This window comes from Zeus faber (assembly GCF_960531495.2).
Source record: "Zeus faber genome assembly, chromosome: 8".
In the NCBI taxonomy this organism is placed as follows: domain Eukaryota; kingdom Metazoa; phylum Chordata; class Actinopteri; order Zeiformes; family Zeidae; genus Zeus; species Zeus faber.
Window position 1 is genome coordinate 1,091,101 of NC_137195.1, and position 15,383 is coordinate 1,106,483.

The 15,383-nt window shown below is 43.6% G+C and overlaps 1 protein-coding gene across 1 annotated transcript; it reads right to left on the bottom strand.

Annotated features, from left to right (window-relative positions):
- Positions 1-12,569: 12,569 nt before the first annotated feature.
- On the bottom strand, positions 12,570-14,069 carry LOC307234144 (uncharacterized protein; the record flags this gene model as incomplete). Its single annotated transcript, XM_080005747.1, has 4 exons — positions 12,570-12,759; positions 13,097-13,187; positions 13,626-13,746; positions 13,899-14,069. The coding sequence occupies 4 exons, from the start codon at positions 14,067-14,069 to the stop codon at positions 12,570-12,572; spliced, it is 573 nt and encodes a 190-aa protein (XP_079861873.1).
- Positions 14,070-15,383: the final 1,314 nt, after the last annotated feature.

Genomic DNA, 15,383 nt, shown 5'->3' on the forward strand with positions numbered 1-15,383 from the left:
GAGCCACCCGGGACCAGAACCACGTGGAACCCGAGAGGCCGTGGCTCCACAGCTACGTAGAACGTTGGAAAGATGCGACGTGTGAAGGTTGTGGCCTTTCAGTTCTACGGGGGGGGGGGGGGCCCCAGCGTGGGGGGGCCCCCAGCGTGGGGGGGGCCCCCAGCGTGGTTGTGCTCTTCAGCCGCTGAGGAGCAGAAAGGGGATCTGGGGAATTTACACTGAAAACAGGAATTGAAAGAAATGGTTTAAAGTTTCTGCTTTTTAATGATGATCTGGAGGAGATTCATTCCCTGACACCCTGCAGGGTTCCACCCCCACCCGGGTCCTCCACCTCCTCCTCCTCTTCACCTCCTCCTCCTCCTCACCACCTCCTCCTCCTTCTTCTGCCATGTGATAGGCTGCTCGGCAGCTGCTGGCGGCGTTCCAATGAGGCCCCCGGGCCGCAGATTGATCAACGATGCGGAAACAAAGCTCACTGTGTTGTCGTGCGCCATCAGGGAGGGGGCTGACGTAGTACTGTGACCTCCATCAGGAGGAATGTGGAGCCCCACAAACAGCCCCCCAAAAAGCCTGCCCGCTCTGGGCTTCCTGCCAGGGCGGAGTTCCTCTTCCTGTTTCAATATGAAACAATATGATGTTTGTTCTGGACTGAGGCTGGAGGTTCTAAGGTTCTGCTGGAGGTTTGGCGGTTCTGCCGGCCTGGGACTGGAATCCTCACAAGGCCTTGGAACATTACACAAACCACAATCACATATTGCATAATGCCCCCCCCCCCTCTGCTTTGTTCTCCTGTGGGAACCCAGAGGAGAACAACTTGACTTCCACAAGTAATCCACAAGTAAAGTGGTGGGAAGACCCCCTGCGGAGCACCCGGCTCCGCAGGGGAGCCGCACATCTATTTATATCGCTTCCAAATTTCCCAATTCTTCAATCTCAAAGGTCAGACCAGTCGAACATATTTGAATTCAATTGTGTTGATTTTTGGGGGTTTTTTTTGGGGGGATTTTGGAGAAATGACACAGGTCAGATAACTGTTTTATTGAGAAGGTGTCAAAACATTTATGAAGATCACGTGACGGGTAATGTCTCTGTAGAACAAAAACAAGGCAACCTTCACAAACAAAGAACTTACAACTTAAAGTATCAAATAAAACAATATTTATAACGACAGCTTGACGTTTGTAATATATTCATAAAAGAACAAGGCCGTCTTCAGGAAGGTAAATAAAGAAAGGATTCACCTGTATGTTGTGTTTGTACCATTGTTTCTACTTTGCTCAGATCAGGCACCATGTTGTTGCTGGTGTTTGTGACACGGAAGGAGCCTCCTTTGATCAACTCCCACTGGATGAAATATGTGTCATCAAGTGGATGAAGGTGAATTGTAGCAGGAAACACTGCATGACACGTTGTAATCGTGACTGGAACATCCATGTTATGTTGCACTGCATCATGGGTAACTTCTACATTCCACTCATGTTGTATTGTATTAGTTGAGTTGGAATCTGTTCCAGCCGTGACAGTGCGTGGTCGTCTTGGTCGGTGTTGAAACTTTCCTGACTTCTCCACAGGTGGTACAAACATGTTTGAGTGGATGTTATGATACAAACTATTTCTGACACTTCTTCCTCAGGGAGCTTCACCTTCCTTCTCTGTCACTTTTACGTCTGATCTCGGTAGAATGATGGTGGTGTTGGTATGTGTCAGATCCACAGTCGTCCTGATGGAGTCGTCCTGATGGAGTCTTCAGCATCTTCGTTGTGTACGATGGTCCTTTGGTCACATGTTTAATTTGTTGTTCCCAGAGGCTGAGCTTCACTCCCATCGTCACGTAGCACGCTAGTAACTCCCTGTTTTCTCCACAAACATTCATTGTTTTGGTTGCCAACGCTGTGTCCATGAGTTTGTCCTGGATTTCTCCAACCTGATGATGACATCAGTGATATTTACAGAACACTTTGTCCTGCAGCACATGGCCCTTCAATCGTCCTTAATCACATAATGTACAGATGCAGGCGCCCAGACTGGCCGGCTGCCGTCCTGGAGGGGCTGGTGACGGGTCCCTGCTGATCTGAATGTATCGAGGTCTGAAACGGCAGGCGAGTCATTCAAATACAATAAGTAACCTTCATGTCTGAGGTCTGAGCTCTGCCACTTCCTTCAACGTAATTCTGAACTTGAAGTTTTGAGCGTAAACGACCCGTTGGCTCCATGCGCCATTTCCTCGTCACCACGGCCTCAAAACATTCAGAGTTGTAGTCTACACGCCATAAAGACAAAAGAAACAACAAAGTCAGATGCATTGTTTATACATATTTGTAACATTGAAAAAGCACTATTTATATTCTTCTTCTATGGTACTGTATTTGTTTTCAAGTAATACACTAAAAGTAGATGTTTACTTCTGATATGTATTAAGTTCCTCCTCTAGTCATTAGTCATTATATCGGTATAACAAAACAAAACCGTATTTCTGAAGTTGATTCCATTGATCTCTGAATTGCTTTCTCAATTGGCATGGCTACATTATACAATTATACATTATATAATGCAGTCATAGTGATCGACACCAACACAGCCAGTGAACACCTTAGCATACGTCATTTAATGTTGTATTACAGAAAGTATGTTTTATTGTAAAATTCTGTTATTGCAATATAATCTCTACCTGGAACATTATCTTGTATTCTACTAGAATTTTTCATATCCCGATAAAGATTAGTTTCTTTAATCAAAAAATTGTCTAAGTCATTTTGTGTCCACGTGAAAACATTCAGAATCTTGTTTTTAAGAACTGCTGCTAAACTGACAGCTGCGCACTGCTTGTTCCTGGAGCCTTCAAACTGTAATCCATCCTGATGAAACGAGCCTCTTAACACCCAGTTGTGGAGGATCAACAGCTGGATTTAAAGGAACTTCATTTGCATTAAATGTTGTCGCTGATGTTGTTGCATCTTTTCTTTTGGGCCTATTTTAGTCATTATTTCTGCCGTTTTCGCTTTTGTTTGTTTAATAGTTTTTTTTTTTTTTTAAGGTTTTCTGAGTTTTCTTTTGTATTTTCTTTAAGAACAGTGTGACTGACCTCTAAGGCTGGACATCTGCCCACTGCTTCTTTATTGTCTTAGACTCTCGGCTTCTCTTTGGCATCTGGAGCATGAAACACAAACACAAAAAATACTTTTACATTATAACACAAACATAATAAATTCATGTTACTTTCACTGTGTAATTTATTATTATCCTTATTGTGATAAGAAGCTATAATCTTGCAAGATGGACTGTCTGGAATGGAAACACCCTCACGTCACAACGTAAGAACACAATGTTATGTCATTTTTAATTTGGATTACCTTTATTTTGGAATTTGGCTTATTGATAAAGATTATAAGGATTATTACAAATGTTTGCTGGGATATGCATTATAGACATACAGTACATTTCTGTAGAAATATGTCTGGAATTCGGCGATCGTGGTGCCGCCCCTTGCAGCCGCCTGCGCGGGCACTCTGTGTTGACATTTTAGTATTTTTTATCCTTTTTTTATCACTATGTCCACCAATAAATCATTGGCTGTAATACACTTGTGGATACAAAAATTTCCCTGAAAAACATTTTTTGGACTTTTTATCCGCGGATCCAGAGTGGCTGCCGGAGATTTTACGCGCCAACGCTCTCAACAACAACACAATGGAGCCGCTGTTCCACGGGCGGGCCCACAGAGGAAGCACCGTGGGTAACGAGGCGGCATTCAGGTCAGAAAGAGGACACAACCTTAGCGTCCACCTCTGCCAAGCATCCTTCTTGCCAACGTTCAGTCCCTGGAGAACAAGAAGGATGAACTTCGAGCGAGGATTCAATTCCAACGGGACACGAGGAACTGCTGCGTCCTCTGCCTGACGGAGACATGGCTGACCCAGCTGGTGCCGGACCACGGCATAGGTCCAGCCGAGTCCTTCTCCGTGTTCCGCGCTGACAGGATGGAGTCGGGGAGATCCAAAAGTTGGAGGTTCAAGGTTCAAGAGGTTTATTCGTCACATACATATATACTTTCATACAAATATGCAGTGAAATGTATACATATATGCATGAGGCGTCTGCCTCATGATAAACAACAGCTGGTGTAACCCCAACAACATCAGGACTCTCTCCCGTGCCTGCTCGCCGAACCTGGAACAGCTGACCATCTCATGGCGTCCATTTTGTCTCCCCCAGGAATTCAGCACGGTCATCATCACAGCCGTTTATATCCCACCGCGAACACCGACACAGCTCTGTGGGACCTGTACGATGTGTTGTGTGGATTTCAAAACAAACGTCCCGACGTGGCTGTGGTGGTGACTGGGGACTTTAACAGGTTGAACCTTAAAAAAGTTCTGCCTAATTTCTACCAACACATCACGTGGGCCACCAGGGGAGACAGAACTCTGGACCATTGCTACACACTGTACAAGTTTGGATATTCCTGAACCAGAAGCCGTGGGTGGATAAATCCATCCCTAACATCAGTAAGGACCCCCCAACCCAAAACATGCACTCATCGTCTGACCTGTGATGGGCATTTGGAACCAGGTCCCCGGCGCGTCGTTTAATGCTGCCCATTGCTGACGATTAAAGGTTCTTCATTCTGTCTTGCTTCAAGAGGGCCACTGTCATTCCTGTCCCAAAGATTGCCTCTGAATGACCTTACCTCGGTGGTCATGAAGTGTTTTGAGAGGCTGATTAAGGATTACATACTGTATGTGCCTCCTCCCCCGCACTTTGCCCCCGTTGCAGTTCGCGTACCGGCAGAACAGATCCACGGATGACGCGGTCTCCCAGGTACTGCACACCACGCTCACACACCTGGATGGCTGGAAGAGGCCGATGTGAGATGCTGTTCATCGATTACAGTTCAGCTTTCAACACCATAGTCCCTCCAGACTGACTGTCAAGCTGAAGGAGCACGGACTGAAAACTCTGTGTGCCTGGATCCTGGACTTCCTCTCAGCCCGGCCCCGGGTGGTTAGGGTGGGGTTAGGGCGGGGAAGCACATGTCCAGCTCCATCACCCCCATCGCCCCCAACTGTCCTCCCTGTACAGACATGACTCTGTGGCCAGGTCCAGCTCCAACACCATCATCAAGTTTGCTGACGACACCGTTGTGTTGGGCCTGATCATAGACGGCGATGAGAAGGCCTACCGCGAGGAGGTGGCTGACCTGTCACTCTGTTGCCAGGACAACAGCCTCCACCTGCAAAAATAAGGAGCTGATTGTAGACTTTAGGTGAGGACTTAACATGGACTTTACAATCAGACACTCTGGTGAGGAAGGCGAGGCAGCGTCTTTACCACCTCAGGCAGCTGAGGAAACTCAGGGTCTCGGTGAGGATCCTCAAGTCCTTCTACTGTGGAGTGGTGGAGAGCATCCTGACAGGCAACATCACTGCCTGGTTTGGGAACTGTACTGCCCAGGACAGACGGGCAGAGGGTGGTGTGTTCATCCCAACGTACCACAGGAACTACGCTCCCCTACCTGCAGGACTTACACCGCGTTTCAAATTATTATGCGAATGATAATTTTCTCTGATTTTCCTAAATAGTTGATGCAAATGACAGTCGGTATAATTTTCAAGTCATCAACCGTTAGGGTATAATTTGAATGTTATTGAAAAAACCTCACAATGATAACAGTATTTTTTTCAAACATAAAAAACTCAAAATGCACTGTTCCAAATTATTATGCACAACAGAGTTCAAAACATCTTATAGGTTGTAAAGAACTGAAAATGGTCATTTGTTGAATGTGCAGCATTAGGAGTCATATTTACTGAAATCAAAAGCTATTTCAATCAAAAACATCTCAACAGGCCAAGTTACATGCACAGGAGCCTTCTTTGATATCACCTCCACTGTTCTTGCCTCCATTGAACTTGTGAGTTTTTGGAGAGTTTCTGTTTGAATTTCTTTGCAGGATGTCAGAACAGCCTCCCAGAGCTGCTGTTTTGATGCCAACTGCCTCCACCCTCATAGATCTTTTGCTGGAGGATGCTCCAAAGGTTCTCAATAGGCTGGAGGTCAGGGGAGGATGGGGGCCACACCATGAGTTTCTCTCCTTTTATGCCCATAGCAGCGAATGACAGAGGTATTCTGTGCAGCATGAGATGATGCATTGTCAGGCATGAAGATGGTTTTGCTATGGAAGGCCCGGTTCTTCTTTTCGTACCGTGGAAGAAAGTGCTCAGTCACAAACTGTATTTACTTTGCCGAGGTCATTTTCACACCTTCAGGGACCCTAAAGGCCCAAAACATGACTCCGCCACCTCCTTGCTGACATGGCAGCCTTGTTGGGACACGGTTGCCATCCACCAACCATCCACTACTCCATCCATCTGCACCATCCAGGGTTGCACGGCAGTCATCAGTAAACAAGACTGTTTGAAAATGAGTCTTCATGTATTTCTGGGGCCCCTGCAACCCTTTCTGCTTGTGAGCATTGCTTAGGGGGGCCCAATAGTAGCTTTATGCACAACTGCAGCCTCTGGAGGATCCTACACCTTGAGGTTGGCTGGACTCCAGAGGCACCAGCAGCTTCAAATACCTGTTTTCTGCTTTGTAACGGCATTTTAGCAGCTGCTCTCTTCATCCCCTATGATGGGGGAGGAACAGGGCGTCATGGGGGAGGAACACTGTGTCACAGGGAAGGAACACGTGGAGCGTTGTGTCAGCTCGTCTGGAGGCAGCGCAGCCACCAGAGCCACGGAGGCGACGCCACGCAGCCCGCTCTAATGGCAGAGCCATGACCTGCACATTTAGAATGAATTGAATGATGATGTCACAAAGCGTATTACTCCACAAACTCATCTCACTGCACCACAGGTTTTACAGCCTTGGTGTGCGGGTGAAGCGCCAACGTTCAGCTTCTTCCAGTACAGTTTAATCGGTTTTTAACTAATTCCCGCACCGTAATCGGATCCATTTGGATGACACTTGAACCACGAGATGTCTGTGACGTACCGGTTCTTATGACTCCTCAACCATGTCTGTGGGTTCAGCAGTTGTTCTGTTCAAGACACTTTTAGCCTGAAAAATGCAAAGGAGACTAATTATAATAATAATAATAATAATAAAATAATAATAATAATAATCCCAGCAAATACAATAGGGGTCCTAAGAAATATTACTTCAGATACAAAATAGTTATTTAAATCAAAAAAGAAAGTAATTTTAATGTATTTATAACATTAAATTACGCTACATTAAATTACATTAAATCCCTGACCTTTATAACATTACATTTCACTGCATATATGTATGAAAGTATGTATATGTATGTGACAAATAAAAAATCTTGAATCTTGAAACATTAATCTGAGGGGAAACGTCAAGCTGCACTTTTCCATCCCTCCACCAAGTGGCACCATTCAGTCCACACAGTCCAACATCTCCAGCATCTCCAGCATCTTCAGCATCTCCAACATCTCCAGCTGCTGATGGCTTCCTGCTGCGAACCCACTGAAGTAAAAGCAGTTGATCAGTGCAGACAACCCATCACACCTGATTCTGACATGATGGACTGGAGGAGCCAATCCCAGCTCTGGGTTTGACTGGAAACAGTTTGGATCAATTATCTGTCCAATAATCTGCATTGAACTCACACTTCAAACAGTTGAATTAAAGCAAATGACTCGAGTGAATCTAGTGACTGACTGGTCAGTTTTACTTTATTTTACTTTATTTGTATTACTTTTCATCTTATTTTATTATATTATACTTTATTTTACTTTACTTTATTTTACTTTTTTATTTGATTGTACTTTATTTTATTTTACTTTATTTTATTTTACTTTCTTTTACTTTTTTTATTTAATCATACTTTATTGTACTTTATTGTACTTTTTTATTTTGTTGTACTTTATTTTATTTTACTTTACTTTATTTTACTTTACTTTATTTAACTTTGTTATTTTATTGTACTTTATTTTACTTTTTTAATTTGATTGTACTTTATTTTAATTTACTTTACTTTATTTTATTTTACTTTCCTTTATTTGACTTTACTTTATTTTACTTTTGTATTTTATCGTACTTTATTGTACTTTATTTTACTTTTTTATTTTATCGTACTTTATTTTACTTTATTTTACTTATTTATTTGATTGTACTTTATTTTATTTTACTTTATTTTACTTTCTTTATTTTATCGTACTTGATTGTACTTTATTTTACTTTTTTATTTTATCGTACTTGATTGTACTTTATTTTACTTTTTTATTTGATTGTACTTTATCTTATTTTACCTGATTTTATTGTAATTGATTTGACTTTGTCTCCGGTCGCCGGTGTCTGTCCAGATGTCGGGGGTTTTGGGAAGTGAAGTGGAAACAGGAAGTGGTTTTGAGGCGACGTGACATTTGGAGATTCCAAGATTTGTTTTAGAAAATGTAAATAGTTTAGAAAAGATTCCGTTTGGTTTCGTTAAATATGAGAAGAAGAAAAGATGAAGTGATTGACTTGATCTATTCCAACATGAGTTCATCTTGACACAACACAAGACATAAATCATAAACACTGAAAGTAACGAAAGCAAAGTAAAGTGAATATTATGGATATTATGGATATTATGGATATTATGGATATTATGGATATTATGGATATTATGGATATTATGGATATTCATGTCCCCGGGGTGTTTGTTGTAAATAATGGATGAATAGTTGTGATAATGATGATAATGATAGTAGTAGTAGTAGTAGTAGTAGTAGTAGTAGTAGTAGTAGTGTACAGGGCTCAGTGTGTTGGGGGGGGGGCGTCAGGGGTCAGGGGTCAGGGGGGGTCGGGGGGGTCAGGGCTCCACCCCGTCACTGCTCCATCTCGCCTGCAGCCACCACGTGACAGTTGTGGAACAGGACGCTGTAGTCGTTCCCTCCAACCTTCACCAGGTCAGACACCGTCTTGGTTCCCTGGAAGTCCTTGGTTTCAATGACCTGCAAGGAAAACAAGGTCGGGGGGTGGGGGGGGGGGCAAACTGACCCAAGTGATCCAAACTCAACGACTATTTTTACCGAGCGACTCGTCGGGAACCGAAAATGAAACAGAATGAAACCTTTCACCAGGACTGACGGTCGGAGTGGAAGCTCACAAACAAACTGAAGCTCCAGGACTTTCAAGGTCTGACGTGGAATCACTTTGAAAACAACCTGTGAATTGACAGAGTCGACCAATCAGACGCCTTGACCCTCAGCGTCAGCGCTCAGGTGGCTGTGGCAGGTGGTGTCCACCGCCACCGTCCGCCACCTCCTTTCAAAGTGGATGAGCGGCTCCCGCTGCTGCTGCTGGGGTCTTGTCGTCCTCCACCCTCCGCTCTGAGCCAATCAGGACGCTGCTCCTCCAGGGATCTGCTGCCTCCTCCCACTTCTCCTCCCCCGCTCCACTCACCCTCCCAGTATCACCAGAGCTTTCTAGGTTTATTTGGGGTTATTACCTCCGTTGTTCTGGGAAAATTCTCCGAACTGGACATGACAACGGCAGAAGCTGCGAACACGTCACGTCTCGTTTGAACCGTTGTGCCACAAAAACATCACGGTTGAAGTTTGATCTGAATCCAAATACGCAGCAGAAATGAGTGAAAAAACAAACAAATTTGACCCCAAATATTCAGCTGGTTGTGCTTGACTGACATGTCACCAAACAAAATGGAGATGATATTTACAGTAAGACGCTTTATGACATCATAATTACTATAAATTATATTTACAGTAAGACGCTTGATGACACCATATTATTTACTATAAATGGTATTTACAGTAAGACACTGACATCATATTTACTATAAATTATATTTACAGTAAGATGCTTTATTACATCATCATATAATATACTATAAATTATATTTACAGTAAGATGCTTTATGACATCATATTTCATATAAATGATATTTACAGTAAGACGCTCTATGACATCATATAATTTACTATAAATGATATTAACAGTAAGACGCTTGATGACATCATCATATTATTTACTATAAAGGATATTTACAGTAAGATGCTTTATGACATCATATAATTTCATATAAATGATATTTACAGTAAGATGCTCTATGACGTCATCATAGAATTTACTATAAATGATATTTACAGTAAGATGCTTTATGACATATTATTTACTATAAATGATATTTACAGTAAGACACTTGATGACATCATATAATTTACTATAAATGATATTAACAGTAAGACACTTGATGACATATTATTTACTATAAATTATATTTACAGTAAGATGCTTTATGACATATTATTTCATATAAATGATATTAACAGCAAGACGCTTGATGACATTATTTACTATAAATGTACAGGTTGTGGTACAGGTTGTGTACATTGGACCGTGTCCAGTGTGCGGTGTAGACTCGGTCACTCTGTAGTGGTTAGATTACAAACTCTACCTTTACGTGTATATTTATGTACTTTCTTACCTGGTCCATGTCTGTGGAACTGTTTGATTGATATTTTATTTCTTCGGTTCCATTACTTTGCCGGATTCATGAAAAATACGAAAAACATGAATCCACAGAAACTTGTGACCACGTGGAGTCAAATCCACTTGAACCTACAAGTAAGTGATGTGTTCAAGATCCAGCGAGGCATCGGAAAAATAGAAGCCGTGATAAGGTAAATACTCACAGAAATACCACAACGTTTTTGGTATTTCATGGAAACGTAACTTATAATTTAACATGTACTTATACACAACAAGGTAAGTTATAACAATGACAAGGTTAAGTAGTAAAGTAAGTAAAAAATAAAGTTGTTTTATAGAAACTTCATGTATATACATTTTCCTACAGATAACAGTAGCAGATTTAAATGAAAAGTGTTAAGTATTGACAAGTTCTTCCATAATAATTCTAATGACAAATTAATGAGAAAGTTGCATAAATGTTGTCTGCATTACATTACAGACAAGTCACCTAATAAACTGAATTTTACAATTGTACTTTATCAACAGAAAAAATACAATGAAGTACTTATTAAAAGGAATATTTATTTATTGTGTTTATAAAATCACATATTTAATATTATTGTTATGTAAAGTAATTACAAAGTTTGTTTTTGTTATTGTTCCAGATGCCGAAAAATAGAAGAAAATCGAAGTCAATAAAGACGCCACAAAAATCCAGTCCTCGAGGTCAGTCACAATATTCTAAAAGAAAGTGCTGAAGAAAAATACTGTGAAAAAAAATACTAATGAGAAAAACTTAATGGATGAGAAAAAATGGATGAAAGTGAATAAGTTCTTTGTTGACCTTTGTTAAGATGTCTTCAGTAATACATGTCAGAGTCTTTATAAGAATGAGATTCCAAACGTTGTCACTTCCTGTTAAATAACTACGTACAACACCACCCTCATGAACGCTGCTTCATTCTACAGCTTCATACAAGTTGTAAATTGTTCTTATTTTTTTTTGGGAACGACTGAGGATTGTCAACTTTGATAATACACAATTATTACATATGGTGTGATCGTGATGAATACTGTGATGATTGTTCTGTCCAGATGTTTTGGACAAATGTTGAATAAAAGAGTTATGTGACTGCTCGTCTCTTCTCCAAAGCCTCAACGCATCTGTTTTACAAATAATAAAGAGTTTGAAGTAAATACGTTCAATTATGTTCCATCCAAGCAAACGCAGACCAGCACCAGGTTGGATCCGTGTCGTTTGGTGGAACAATGAGTAAAATCTCCACATCATGTCCTTCTAAGTAGTAACGCTGACGTAAAGAGGAGCGACAGCGTGTACTGATGCTGCCTTCCACTGAGCTCGTACTGGATCCCGTGCATCGCTGCCTGCAGCTGTACTTTCATTGTTCTTTCTTGTGCTGCTCCAGCTCATCGTGGCGGACCACGCCACCAGAATGCAAGCAGCAGAGCATCACATGCACAACACAGATGCATCGTACAGCTGTTTCTTATCAAGCCACTTAAATGAAGTATCAAATACAGGGGGTTTTTTTTAACAAAGAATCTTGTGGATTACCACTTTAATGTGCCAACAAAATAAGTAAGGTGTTGTGGTGCAGTACAGATCAGCTGGTCTCACCAGGTCAAAGGTCGCGCTTGGCTTCAGATGCCGACATTTTGGAAATGTTATAATAATCAATAGGATTTCACTATTTGCTCACTATTACACGGGGAGGAGGGCGCATGGGGAGGAGCGTGCACGGGGAGGAGCTGAAGCAGCTGATGACGCTGACGTAGATTTTGTGAGAAACAAGCAGGATGTTGTTCAAGCTCCACTTCTCTCATGGTTCTACTTCCTGCAGGAAAGCAGCGTCGGTACAGAATGTTGCTGACGAACGGAGGGAAATGAAAAGTCTCATTTTGGGAGCAAATTAAGTCACGACTGACAAACCGAGGCTAAAAACTCCCAGAATTCCAGAGAGAAAATGGAGGAACCTGAGAAAGAACCGAGTCCGGGGATGAGACGGAGGCGTGGAGAGAGGAGCAGCACCGCACCAAGCCAGGCAGCAGAAGGTAGCTAGACCTTTCTGCACCGTCAGGCTGCACCGTCAGACTACACCGTGAAGCTACACCTGGCTTTCGTTGGCTGGTGGCGACCCCTGCAGGGTGGTGGTGGTGGTGGTGTCCGGGCTCCCCAGCAGACTGGAGCGGCTGGTGACCATTCCTCCCACCAGGGGGAGGTACGACAGGTGGAGGATGGGGAGCTGCAGGGACAACCTGCGCTGCACCCTGGAACAGGAGGTCTGGGCTTTACAGCTGTTTGGACAACTTATAACATTTAACATTTAGTCATTTAGCAGACGCTTTTATCCAAAGCGACTTACAATTGTTCAAACACCGACGGACGCAGCCATCAGGAGCAATTAGGGGTTAAGTGTCTTGCTCAAGGACACTACAGCATGCTAGCAGGAGGAGCCTGGGATCGAACCAGCGACCTTTGGATTACTAGACGACCAGCTCTACCTCCTGAGCTACCATCCCAACTTATACACCCCTCCATCCATCCCTCCATCCATCCCTCCATCCATCCCTCCATCCATCCACCCCTCCATCCCTCCATCCATCCACCCCTCCATGACTCTAAGTCACTCACTGCTCTGGGGAGTTGATTTCTTCTTCTGTGGTTGATGTTGTGTTGCAGCAGATCTCTGAACCTTCTCTGATCTGGGATCTGTCTTCACCATCTGCAAGGACACACTGAGTTAGACCAGGGGGGTGTCCCCTACTGGTGGAGGATCAGGAGAACAGGAGCACTGCTGATCTCAGCATGAGCATCGACCAACACCTCCACCTCCCAGAAGAACGTCTCCACCTATGTCCCCAAGCATCACTAGTCTGTTTACACTTTCACGACTATTTCACGACTACGACGACAGTATCAACCAGAGATGATCAGCTTCATTTGGAAGGAGTTCCCAGTGTCGCTCAGCAGGAGTTGGGGGTTCAACTCCCTGGTTCCCTGGTTCAGATGTTTTATCACTGTTGTGCTTTCATCAAAAGCCTCAAGGTCTGAGCAGGTCACTCCATCAGGGAGGAGGAGGGTGGGGGTTACTCCATCAGAGAGGAGGAGGGTGGGGGTAATTCCATCAGGGAGGAGGAGGGTTCGGTTCCGGGTTGTTTACCGTGTCTGTCTCTGCTCCGAGGCGGCTGTTCTGGTCCAGAGGAGGTGGAGCCAGAAGCGTTGTACATCTCCATGGCGATGGCCCTTATCGCCATGGTGACGGTCTCTATCTCGGTATCAAGCTGCAGACGGGAAGAAAGGTCACTCGGCCCAATGTCACAAAGTCCCCGACGGAATGTCCTCATTAGGATGTCCCCACACACACACACACACACACACGTTTCCTTTTTACTGTATTTAAATGTTTCAGATGAAGCCTTGTTGATCTCCTGACCTGCTCCCTTCTCCTCCTCAGCTGCTGGTTCTCTCTGCTCAGACGCTCTGCTTGACCTCCACCCTGCTCCTCCTCAACGCCCCCTGCTGGACAGCCAGGCGCCGCCGGGGGGTCCGCCGGGCACTGCGTCTCTCCTGGCTGCAAACACTGCCAGACAGAACGGTACCTCATTAATATTATTATTACCTCCTCCTTCCTAGGATGTCTCCTGGCTCCTAGACTCTCCCCCACTCATAGACTGTCTCCTAGCCTGTCCGTTAGCTCCTAGACTGTCTCCTGGCTCCTAGAGCAGAGGTGTCCAAACTTTTTCACTGAGGGCCACATAGAGAAAAACATGTGAAGGGCGGGGCCACTCACTAGAGGTGAGCTACATCACCTCCAGTGTGTTAAAGTCAGTAAAATCAATCAAATGAAGGTCAATTGTTCTTAAAGAAGGAAACCAGCCTCCATCACAGCTTTACATGGAGGAGTTTTCATTTATTTTGTTAGAAAAATGGTTGTCAGCACATTGTGAAAACAGCAGCCTCTGATTGGTTGTGAGTCAGGATGCTGATCCCCCTTCGCAGCCCGGTATGAAGAGGACAAACGAGAGGAAAAGAGGGCGGTGTATTTCAAGCTGGTTGTGCAGATAAGTCATTGTTGTTATGAACACATGAATACTGTGTCATAAATGTTGAACTCGCCTGTGAAGGGAGCAGTGATGCTGCTCTTTGGCTGCAGCTCAGCTCAAATTTTGCTGCTTGAGACGTGAAGGACATCACAGAGATGGCTGTCGGCCATTTTGGTTCTCAATCTGTTTTTGTTGGGAGTTTAACAGAGGAAATGTTTTTCTTGCATATGTATGTTGAGCTGAACAGACTGGTCGTTCTTTTTGCGTCTCATCGCAGGAAACGTAGGGGTCGGGAAGGGAGAGAAGCTGCATTTCCGTAAGTTGTCGCTGCAGACTCTTCCACTTCTTCTGCCTCCACCAGGGAGGGGGTGGAGAACAGCTTCATTTCCTTCTCAATGGCAGAAAAATCTTGAAGCTCTGACTGAATCCTGTCATGAGACGTGATCACAGACACATTTCCTCTTTTGAGCAGAAAGCTTGGCCTTTGGAAAAGCAGGTTTGAATTGGGACAGCGTGGGGAGGTGCAACACTGAAGTTGCGTAGTTGTGTCTCAGAGACGAGCTTCACACAGAGAAGGTTTTCATGTGCTCATGAAGGTGTGGTAGCAGCTGCTCGGAGCCTTGAAGGCTCTTGTTCAGTGTGTTGAAGCCAGGTCTGCCACTACAGAGGGTGACTCAGCTCATGGAGGTAAATTAAGGTAAGTTTCATTAAGGAGGATTTAAATTTATATTTAATACAACACAGACAATTAATACTGTTATATAATTATAGAACCCAGAATCATGGTTGTGGTATGTGACAAATAATCTCTTCAACTTGAACTTGAAGAGGTTGGTCCTTCTCTTTCTCGGGTAATAAAACCGCTGCAGCACGGA